Genomic DNA, 13765 nt, shown 5'->3' with positions numbered 1-13765 from the left:
ACCCACAGTTCACCCCATACTACAACACAATCACCCACAGTTCACCCCATACTATAACACAACCACCCACAGTTCACCCCATACTACAAACACAATCACCCACAGTTCACCCCATACTACAACACAATCACCCACAGTTCACCCCCTACTACAACACAATCACCCCATACTACAACATAATCACCCACAGTTCACCCCATACTAAAACACAATCACCCATACTACAACATAATCACCCACAGTTCACCCCCATACTACAACACAATCACCCACAGTTTCACCCCCATACTACAACACAATCACCGCACCAGTTCACCCCATACTACAACACAATCACGCACAGTTCACCCCATACTAAAACACAATCACCCCATACTAAACACAATCACCCCATACTACAACACAATCACCCACAGTTCACCCCATTCTAACAACATAATCACCCACTGTTCACCCCATACTACAACACAGTCACCCACAGTTCACCCCATTCTACAACATAATCACCCACAGTTCACCCCATACTACAACACAGTCACCCACAGTTCACCCTATACTACAACACAGTCACCCACAGTTCACCCATACTACAACATAATCACCCACAGTTCACCCCATACTACAACACAATCACCCACAGTTCACCCCATACTATAACACAATCACCCACAGTTCACCCCCTACTACAACACAATCACCCACAGTTCACCCCCTACTACAACACAATCACCCCATACTACAACATAATCACCCACAGTTCACCCCATACTACAACACAATCACCCACAGTTCACCCCATACTACAACACAATCACCCCATACTACAACACAATCACCCACAGTTCACCCCATACTACAACACAATCACCCACAGTTCACCCCATACTACAACACAATCACCCACAGTTCACCCTATACTACAACACAGTCACCCACAGTTCACCCCATACTACAACACAATCACCCACAGTTCATCCCATACTACAACACAATCACCCACAGTTCACCCCGTACTACAACACAATCACCCACAGTTCACCCCGTACTACAACACAATCACCCCATACTACAACATAATCACCCACAGTTTCACCCCGTACTACAACACAATCACCCACAGTTCACCCCGTACTACAACACAATCACCCACAGTTCACCCCGTACTACAACACAATCACCCACAGTTCACCCCGTACTACAACACAATCACCCCATACTACAACATAATCACCCACAGTTCACCCCGTACTACAACACAATCACCCACAGTTTCACCCCATACTACAACACAATCCCCCATACTACAACACATCACCCACAGTTCACCCCGTACTACAACACAATCACCCACAGTTCACCCCATACTACAACACAAATCACCCACAGTTCACCCCATACTACAAACACAATCAACCCATAATACAACATAATCACCCACAGTTCACCCCATACTAAAACACAATCACCCCATACTACAACATAATCACCCACAGTTCCACCCCATACTACAACACAATCACCCACAGTTCACCCCATACTACAACACAATCACCCACAGTTCACCCCATACTATAACACAACCACCCACAGTTCACCCATACTACAAACACAATCACCCACAGTTCACCCCATACTACAACACAATCACCCACAGTTCACCCCCTGCTACAACACAATCACCCCATACTACAACATAATCACCCACAGTTCACCCCATACTAAAACACAATCACCCCATACTACAACATAATCACCCACAGTTCACCCCATACTACAACACAATCACCCACAGTTCACCCCCATACTACAACACAATCACCCACAGTTCACCCCATACTACAACACAATCACGCACAGTTCACCCCATACTAAAACACAATCACCCCATACTACAACACAATCACCCCATACTACAACACAATCACCCACAGTTCACCCCATACTACAACACAATCACCCACAGTTCACCCTATACTACAACACAGTCACCCACAGTTCACCCCATACTACAACACAATCACGCACAGTTCACCCCATACTACAACACAATCACCCCATACTACAACACAATCACCCACAGTTCACCCCATACTACAACACAATCACCCCATACTACAACACAATCACCCACAGTTCACCCATACTACAACACAATCACCCACAGTTCACCCCATACTACAACACAATCACCCCATACTACAACACAATAACCCACAGTTCACCCCATACTACAACACAATCACCCACAGTTCACCCCATACTACAACACAATCACCCCATACTACAACACAATAACCCACAGTTCACCCCATACTACAACACAATCACCCACAGTTCACCCCCCTACCACAACACAATCACCCCATACTACAACATAATCACCCACAGTTCACCCCATACTACAACACAATCACCCACAGTTCACCCCATACTACAGCACAATCACCCCATACTACAACACAATCACCCACAGTTCACCCCACACTACAACACAATCACCCACAGTTCATCCCATACTACAACACAATCACCCACAGTTCACCCATACTACAACACAATCACCCACAGTTCACCCCCACACTACAACACAATCACCCACAGTTCATCCCATACTACAACACAATCACCCACAGTTCACCCATACTACAACACAATCACCCACAGTTCACCCCATACTACAACACAATCACCCACAGTTCACCCCATACTATACACAATCACCCACAGTTCACCCCATACTACAACACAATCACCCACAGTTCACCCCCTACTACAACACAATCACCCCATACTACAACATAATCACCCACAGTTCACCCCATACTAAAACACAATCACCCCATACTACAACATAATAACCACAGTTCACCCCATACTACAACACAATCACCCACAGTTCACCCCATACTACAACACAATCACCCCATACTACAACACAATCACCCACAGTTCACCCCATACTACAACACAATCACCCACAGTTCACCCTATACTACAACACAGTCACCCACAGTTCACCCATACTACAACACAATCACCCACAGTTCACCCATACTACAACACAATCACCCACAGTTCACCCATACTACAACACAATCACCCACAGTTCACCCCGTACTACAACACAATCACCCACAGTTCACCCCGTACTACAACACAATCACCCCATACTACAACATAATCACCCACAGTTCACCCCGTACTACAAACACAATCACCCACAGTTCACCCCATACTACAACACAATCACCCCATACTACAACAATCACCCACAGTTCACCCCGTACTACAACACATCACCCACAGTTCACCCCATACTACAACACAATCACCCCATACTACAACATAATCACCCACAGTTCACCCCATACTACAACACAATCACCCACAGTTCACCCCATACTAAAACACAATCACCCCATACTACAACATAATCACCCACAGTTCACCCCATACTACAACATAATCACCCACAGTTCACCCCATACTACAACACAATCACCCACAGTTCACCCCATACTACAACACAATCACCCACAGTTCACCCCATACTATAACACAATCACCCACAGTTCACCCCATACTACAACACAATCACCCACAGTTCACCCCCTACTACAACACAATCACCCCATACTACAACATAATCACCCACAGTTCACCCCATACTACAAACACAATCACCCACAGTTCACCCCATACTACAACACAATCACCCCATACTACAACACAATCACCCACAGTTCACCCCATACTACAACACAATCACCCACAGTTCACCCTATACTACAACACAGTCACCCACAGTTCACCCATACTACAACACAATCACCCACAGTTCACCCATACTACAACACAATCACCCACAGTTCACCCATACTACAACACAATCACCCACAGTTCACCCCATACTACAACACAATCACCCACAGTTCACCGCGTACTACAACACAATCACCCACAGTTCACCCCATACTACAACATAATCACCCCACAGTTCACCCCATACTACAACACAATCACCCCATACTACAACATAATCACCCACAGTTCACCCCGTACTACAACACAATCACCCACAGTTTCACCCCGTACTACAACACAATCACCCCATACTACAACATAATCACCCACAGTTCACCCCGTACTACAACACAATCACCCCACAGTTCACCCCATACTACAACACAATCACCCCATACTACAACACAATCACCCACAGTTCACCCCGTACTACAACACAATCACCCACAGTTCACCCCATACTACAACACAATCACCCACAGTTCACCCCATACTACAACACAATCACCCCATACTACAACACAATCACCCACAGTTCACCCCATACTAAAACACAATCACCCCATACTACAACATAATCACCCACAGTTCACCCCATACTACAACATAATCACCCACAGTTCACCCCATACTACAACACAATCACCCACAGTTCACCCCATACTACAACACAATCACCCACAGTTCACCCCCATACTATAACACAATCACCCACAGTTCACCCCATACTACAACACAATCACCCACAGTTCACCCCCTACTACAACACAATCACCCCATACTACAACATAATCACCCACAGTTCACCCCATACTAAAACACAATCACCCCATACTACAACACAATCACCCCATACTACAACACAATCACCCACAGTTCACCCCATACTACAACACAATCACCCACAGTTCACCCTATACTACAACACAGTCACCCACAGTTCACCCCATTCTACAACATAATCACCCACAGTTCACCCCATACTACAACACAGTCACCCACAGTTCACCCTATACTACAACACAGTCACCCACAGTTCACCCCATACTACAACATAATCACCCACAGTTCACCCCATACTACAACACAATCACCCACAGTTCACCCCATACTATAACACAATCACCCACAGTTCACCCCATACTACAACACAATCACCCACAGTTCACCCCCTACTACAACACAATCACCCCATACTACAACATAATCACCCACAGTTCACCCCATACTACAACACAATCACCCACAGTTCACCCCATACTACAACACAATCACCCCATACTACAACACAATCACCCACAGTTCACCCCATACTACAACACAATCACCCACAGTTCACCCCATACTACAACACAATCACCCACAGTTCACCCTATACTACAACACAGTCACCCACAGTTCACCCCATACTACAACACAATCACCCACAGTTCATCCCATACTACAACACAATCACCCACAGTTCACCCCGTACTACAACACAATCACCCACAGTTCACCCCGTACTACAACACAATCACCCCATACTACAACATAATCACCCACAGTTCACCCCGTACTACAACACAATCACCCACAGTTCACCCCGTACTACAACACAATCACCCACAGTTCACCCCGTACTACAACACAATCACCCCATACTACAACACAATCACCCACAGTTCACCCCGTACTACAACACAATCACCCACAGTTCACCCCATACTACAACACAATCACCCACAGTTCACCCCATACTACAACACAATCACTCCATAATACAACATAATCACCCTTAGTTCACCCCATACTAAAACACAATCACCCCATACTACAACATAATCACCCACAGTTCACCCCATACTACAACACAATCACCCACAGTTCACCCCATACTACAACACAATCACCCACAGTTCACCCCATACTATAACACAACCACCCACAGTTCACCCCATACTACAACACAATCACCCACAGTTCACCCCATACTACAACACAATCACCCACAGTTCACCCCCTACTACAACACAATCTCCCCATACTACAACATAATCACCCACAGTTCACCCCATACTAAAACACAATCACCCCATACTACAACATAATCACCCACAGTTCACCCCATACTACAACACAATCACCCACAGTTCACCCCCATACTACAACACAATCACCCACAGTTCACCCCATACTACAACACAATCACGCACAGTTCACCCCATACTAAAACACAATCACCCCATACTACAACACAATCACCCCATACTACAACACAATCACCCACAGTTCACCCCATTCTACAACATAATCACCCACAGTTCACCCCATACTACAACACAGTCACCCACAGTTCACCCCATTCTACAACATAATCACCCACAGTTCACCCCATACTACAACACAGTCACCCACAGTTCACCCTATACTACAACACAGTCACCCACAGTTCACCCCATACTACAACACAATCACCCACAGTTCACCCCATACTATAACACAATCACCCACAGTTCACCCCATACTACAACACAATCACCCCATACTACAACATAATCACCCACAGTTCACCCCATACTACAACACAATCACCCACAGTTCACCCCCATACTACAACACAATCACCCACAGTTCACCCCATACTACAACACAATCACGCACAGTTCACCCCATACTAAAACACAATCACCCCATACTACAACACAATCACCCCATACTACAACACAATCACCCACAGTTCACCCCATTCTACAACATAATCACCCACAGTTCACCCCATACTACAACACAGTCACCCACAGTTCACCCCATTCTACAACATAATCACCCACAGTTCACCCCATACTACAACACAGTCACCCACAGTTCACCCTATACTACAACACAGTCACCCACAGTTCACCCCATACTACAACATAATCACCCACAGTTCACCCCATACTACAACACAATCACGCACAGTTCACCCCATACTAAAACACAATCACCCCATACTACAACACAATCACCCCATACTACAACACAATCACCCACAGTTCACCCCATTCTACAACATAATCACCCACAGTTCACCCCATACTACAACACAGTCACCCACAGTTCACCCCATTCTACAACATAATCACCCACAGTTCACCCCATACTACAACACAGTCACCCACAGTTCACCCTATACTACAACAGTCACCCACAGTTCACCCCATACTACAACATAATCACCCACAGTTCACCCCATACTACAACACAATCACCCACAGTTCACCCCATACTATAACACAATCACCCACAGTTCACCCCATACTACAACACAATCACCCACAGTTCACCCCCTACTACAACACAATCACCCCATACTACAACATAATCACCCACAGTTCACCCCATACTACAACACAATCACCCACAGTTCACCCCATACTACAACACAATCACCCCATACTACAACACAATCACCCACAGTTCACCCCATACTACAACACAATCACCCACAGTTCACCCCATACTACAACACAATCACCCACAGTTCACCCTATACTACAACACAGTCACCCACAGTTCACCCCATACTACAACACAATCACCCACAGTTCATCCCATACTACAACACAATCACCCACAGTTCACCCCGTACTACAACACAATCACCCACAGTTCACCCCGTACTACAACACAATCACCCCATACTACAACATAATCACCCACAGTTCACCCCGTACTACAACACAATCACCCACAGTTCACCCCGTACTACAACACAATCACCCACAGTTCACCCCGTACTACAACACAATCACCCACAGTTCACCCCGTACTACAACACAATCACCCCATACTACAACATAATCACCCACAGTTCACCCCGTACTACAACACAATCACCCACAGTTCACCCCCATACTACAACACAATCACCCCATACTACAACACAATCACCCACAGTTCACCCCGTACTACAACACAATCACCCACAGTTCACCCCATACTACAACACAATCACCCACAGTTCACCCCATACTACAACACAATCTCCCCATAATACAACATAATCACCCACAGTTCACCCCATACTAAAACACAATCACCCCATACTACAACATAATCACCCACAGTTCACCCCATACTACAACACAATCACCCACAGTTCACCCCATACTACAACACAATCACCCACAGTTCACCCCATACTATAACACAACCACCCACAGTTCACCCCATACTACAACACAATCACCCACAGTTCACCCCATACTACAACACAATCACCCACAGTTCACCCCTACTACAACACAATCACCCCATACTACAACATAATCACCCACAGTTCACCCCATACTAAAACACAATCACCCCATACTACAACATAATCACCCACAGTTCACCCCATACTACAACACAATCACCCACAGTTCACCCCCATACTACAACACAATCACCCACAGTTCACCCCATACTACAACACAATCACGCACAGTTCACCCCATACTAAAACACAATCACCCCATACTACAACACAATCACCCCATACTACAACACAATCACCCACAGTTCACCCTATACTACAACACAGTCACCCACAGTTCACCCCATACTACAACACAATCACGCACAGTTCACCCCATACTACAACACAATCACCCCATACTACAACACAATCACCCACAGTTCACCCCATACTACAACACAATCACCCCATACTACAACACAATCACCCACAGTTCACCCATACTACAACACAATCACCCACAGTTCACCCCATACTACAACACAATCACCCCATACTACAACACAATAACCCACAGTTCACCCCATACTACAACACAATCACCCACAGTTCACCCCATACTACAACACAATCACCCCATACTACAACACAATAACCCACAGTTCACCCCATACTACAACACAATCACCCACAGTTCAACCCCTACCACAACACAATCACCCCATACTACAACATAATCACCCACAGTTCACCCCATACTACAACACAATCACCCACAGTTCACCCCATACTACAGCACAATCACCCCATACTACAACACAATCACCCACAGTTCACCCCACACTACAACACAATCACCCACAGTTCATCCCATACTACAACACAATCACCCACAGTTCACCCATACTACAACACAATCACCCACAGTTCACCGCATACTACAACACAATCACCCACAGTTCACCCCCTGCTACAACACAATCACCCACAGTTCACCCCCTACTACAACACAATCACCCACAGTTCACCCCCTACTACAACACAATCACCCACAGTTCACCCCCTACTACAACACAATCACCCACAGTTCACCCCATACTACAACAAAATCACCCACAGTTCACCCCATACTACAACACAATCACCCACAGTTCACCCCATACTACAACACAATCACCCCATACTACAACACAATCACCCACAGTTCACCCCATACTACAACAAAATCACCCACAGTTCACCCCATACTACAACACAATCACCCACAGTTCACCCCATACTACAACACAATCACCCCATACTACAACACAATCACCCCATACTACAACACAATCACCCCATACTACAACACAATCACCCACAGTTCACCCCATACTACAACACAATCACCCCATACTACAACACAATCACCCACAGTTCACCCGATATTTTGTTCTATAGGACCCCATTTGTTGAACTCAATCTGGTTTTAACTCTGTTTTGAACCCCTAGGCATCATCGGCTACGCCCCGTATGTGACCAAGATCGTAGAGCAGTGGAACCTTCACGAGAACGATGACGACCAGCTGTTCTACACCAAAATATACCTGGACCCTCAACAGAGGGTGAGTGGTGGTCCCGTGTGGCTCTAGCAACGCTGGGGGTCGTATGCTAACATGTCATCACTCACGGTATTGTAATTCACATGCTAAAACTCTGATATACAGTGGAGCAAAAAAGTATTTAGTCAGCCACCAATTGTGCAAGTTCTCCCACTTAAAAAGATGAGAGAGGCCTGTAATTGTCATCATAGGTACACTTAAACTATGACAGACAAAATTTGAAATAAAATCCAGAAAATCACATTGTAGGATTTTTTATGAATTTATTTGCAAATTATGGTGGAAAATAAGTATTTGGTCATCTACAAACAAACAAGATTTCTGGCTCTCACAGACCTGTAACTTCCTCTTTAAGAGGCTCCTCTGTCCTCCACTCGTTACCTGTATTAATGGCACCTGTTTCAACTTGTTATCAGTATAAAAGAGACCTGTCCACAACCTCAAACAGTCACACTCCAAACTCCACTATGGCCAAGATCAAAGAGCTGTCAAAGGACACCAGAAACAAAATTGTAGACCTGCACCAGGCTGGGAAGACTGAATCTGCAATAGGTAAGCAGTTTGGTTTGAAGAAATTGTGGGAGCAATTATTAGGAAATGGAAGACATACAAGACCACTGATAATCTCCCTCGATCTGGGTCTCCACGCAAGATTTCACCCCGTGGAGTCAAAATTATCACAAGAACGGTGAGCAAAAATCCCAGAACCACATGGGGGGACCTAGTGAATGACCTGCAGAGAGCTGGGACCAAAGTAACAAAGCCTACCATCAGTAACACACTATGCCGCCAGGGACTCAAATCCTGCAGTGCCAGACGTGTCCCCCTGCTTAAACCAGTACATGTCCAGGCCCGTCTGAAGTTTGCTAGAGAGCATTTGGATGATCCAGAAGAAGATTGGGAGAATGTCATATGGTCAGATGAAACCAAAATATAACTTTTTTGGTAAAAACTCAACTCGTCGTGTTTGGAGGACAAAGAATGCTGAGTTGCATCCAAAGAACACCATACCTACTGTGAAGCACGGGGGTGGAAACATCATGCTTTGGGGCTGTTTTTCTTCAAAGGGACCAGGATGACTGATCCATGTAAAGGAAAGAATGAATGGGTCCATGTATCGTGAGATTTTGAGTGAAAACCTCCTTCCATCAGCAAGGGCATTGAAGATGAAACGTGGTTGGGTCTTTCAGCATGACAATGATCCCAAACACACCGCCCGGGCAATGAAGGAGTGGCTTCGTAAGAAGCATTTCAAGGTCCTGGAGTGGCCAAGCCAGTCTCCAGATCTCAACCCCATAGAAAATCTTTGAAGGGAGTTGAAAGTCCGTGTTGTCCAGCAACAGCCCCAAAACATCACTGCTCTAGAGGAGATCTGCATGGAGGAATGGGCCAAAATACCAGCAACAGTGTGTGAAAACCTTGTGAAGACTTACAGAAAACGTTTGACCTCTGTCATTGCCAACAAAGGGTATATAACAAAGTATTGAGAAACTTTTGTTATTGACCATATACTTATTTTCCACCATAATTTGCAAAGAAATTCATAAAAAATCCTACAATGTGATTTTCTGGAATTTCTTTCCTCATTTTTTCTGTCATAGTTGAAGTGTACCTATGATGAAAATTACAGGCCTCTCTCATCTTTTTAAGTGGGAGAACTTGCACAATTGGTGTCTGACTAAATACTTGTTTGCCCCACTGTACCTGGAACTTTTCTATAGGCTCAGGAATGTGCTTCTGTATTTACATGATTGCGGTTCCTACGGTGGTTGTGTTGCCTGGGTTACCGCCACGCCAGAATGAGTCATGACCGCGGTACAATTACACGTGACCGTGGAGTTCATGTTTAATCTCCTCTCATGCATTCTGGACATGTGTTGGTAGTACCCAACTCGCTAACGAGCATCAGGTCTCTAATGGCCTGGCACTCAGGGCTCTATTGTCCCTCCATCAGGTCCTAATGGCCTGCTACTCAAGGCTCTATTGTTCCTCCAACCACTTTGACACAATGCTAACACTATCTAAAATCAAATCAACCAGTATCATGCTTTTTACAACTCACCTCACTGCGATGATCGATTTGAAGAAAGAGGTTGAACAACAGGTTGAAACTGAGTTTAGAACGTGGTTGTTTTATGTTGTTTCGAAGCCAAACAACAACGAAACGAAACAAAGGTGCTTTCAAAGGCGACGATTCATTCAAAACACCCATATGCGTGTTAGAGCGTAGGTTTATGAGCCCAAGCCAAAAATAAACTGAATTAAAATGACGATTGTGCCGTTTTACAATACATAGTCTACTGCATATTACGCATGGCAGAGAAACATACATCTGAACTGATTTAAGATCTCTTTGGTACATAATTGATCTAGCCTATACTCCAAAATTAAACACATTTGAGTAATCACCTTTGAGTGTGGATAAACCATTATGCATACTGGATGGACGGACTGGTTACCTTATGCTACACTCCACAATGTCTATCCACGAATCTGGGAGAGGACGTACAGCCCTGGGCGATGCTTTTGTTTAATGGATTGTGCAGGGCGGCGTACTGTTAGCTAACTAGTGAATTTACATTAGATTCGCCTTTTGTTTAATGTTTCCATAATTAATAGGCTGCCATATCAAATTCCACCACAGAATATCCCCCCACCGTACAATATCTCCGTACGTTTCCATCTCCTCCTCTCTCTCCTTTATTCCGTTCTCGAGCACTCAGAGGGGCTGTCAACAGTTTAGTGGAATATCTTTCGTTATGAAAACATGTTACTATCAATGTTCCTGAACATATTTCACTTGGTTTCCCAAATGAAGCACTGGTTAGTTGCAGGAATAAGGTTGGAGAGCCCAGGGCATACAGAGTTAGCTGCAGGAACAAGGTTGGAGAGCCCAGGGCATACAGAGTTAGTTGCAGGAACAAGGTTGGAGAGCCCAGGGCATACAGAGTTAGTTGCAGGAATAAGGTTGGAGAGCCCAGGGCATACAGAGTTAGCTGCAGGAACAAGGTTGGAGAGCCCAGGGCATACAGAGTTAGTTGCAGGAACAAGGTTGGAGAGCTCGGGGGATACAGAGTTAGTTGCAGGAACAAGGTTGGAGAGCTCAGGGGATACAGAGTTAGCTGCAGGAACAAGGTTGGAGAGCTCGGGGGATACAGAGTTTGGGCAGAAAATCACCTGTCTGGCAGTGAGAGCCCCTAACACAGATGGGATGGTGTTCTTCGGCTTGCAAGCATCCCCCTTTTTCCTCCAAACATAACGATGGTCATTATGGCCAAATAGTTACATTTTTGTTTCATCAGACCAGAGGACATTTCAATGTCAGTTCAGAACAAATTCATATTTTCAATGACTGCCTACCAAAAGGCAAAAGTCCTCCTGCGTGGACGGAGGCTCGGATAAATAAACATTTTGGACAAAAGACACATCATGACAACAGAGACAACACAACACTAGATAAAGAGAGACCTAAGACAACAACATAGCATGGCAGCAACACATGACAACACAGCATGGTAGCAACACAACATGACAACAACATGGCAGCAGTCCAACATGGTAGCAACACAACATGGTAGCAACACAACCATGTTACAAACATTACTGGGCACAGACAACAGCACAAAGGGTACGAAGCTAGAGACAACAATACATCACGTGAAGCAGCCACAACTTTCAGTAAGAGTGTCCATGATTGAGAATTTGAATAAATAGAGGGAGATAAAACTGGCCAGTTTGAGTGTTTGTTGCAGCTCGTTCTAGGCGCTAGCTGCAGAGAACTGAAAAGAGGAGCGACCCCCTCTGCTGTAAACGGGACATACTGAAATATCGCAACTGATGTTGAATTCATAGATGCCATCAGGCTGTCATTTCATAAAGTAGATGAATCAACTGTTGACTCGTTTAAACTCGCTTGTGTCCTATTTGGCCCGCAGGCCTTGTGTTTGACACGTGTGCACTAGCCTATTGTCCACATTACGACTGACTTGTGATCATCACCCCTAGTCTGATTGTATTGACATTTCCAGCCGTCCATTTTCATAAAAAAATATGGAGTAATTATAACTGAAACTGTTCATCACAAATGTGTTGAGGCAGCAAACAAGTTATTATTTACAACCTGATAGCGATATGTTTTAGGGACTGCCAAGAAATG

At 45.1% G+C, this 13765-nt stretch overlaps 1 protein-coding gene across 1 annotated transcript in view; it reads left to right on the top strand.

The window, feature by feature from the left end:
* The window catches only part of LOC109885636 (procollagen-lysine,2-oxoglutarate 5-dioxygenase 2), a gene marked incomplete in the record, with an annotated part of 186510 nt that overhangs the window by 97069 nt on the left and 75676 nt on the right, over positions 1–13765 (top strand). Inside the window, 1 exon segment of the mRNA XM_031796901.1 lies at positions 9500–9612. Within this exon segment, the coding sequence (XP_031652761.1) occupies positions 9500–9612 (113 nt within the window).

The sequence above is a fragment of the Oncorhynchus kisutch genome, linkage group LG18 (assembly GCF_002021735.2).
Source record: "Oncorhynchus kisutch isolate 150728-3 linkage group LG18, Okis_V2, whole genome shotgun sequence".
In the NCBI taxonomy this organism is placed as follows: Eukaryota; Metazoa; Chordata; class Actinopteri; order Salmoniformes; family Salmonidae; genus Oncorhynchus; species Oncorhynchus kisutch.
This window is presented reverse-complemented; position numbering and strand designations above follow the sequence as displayed.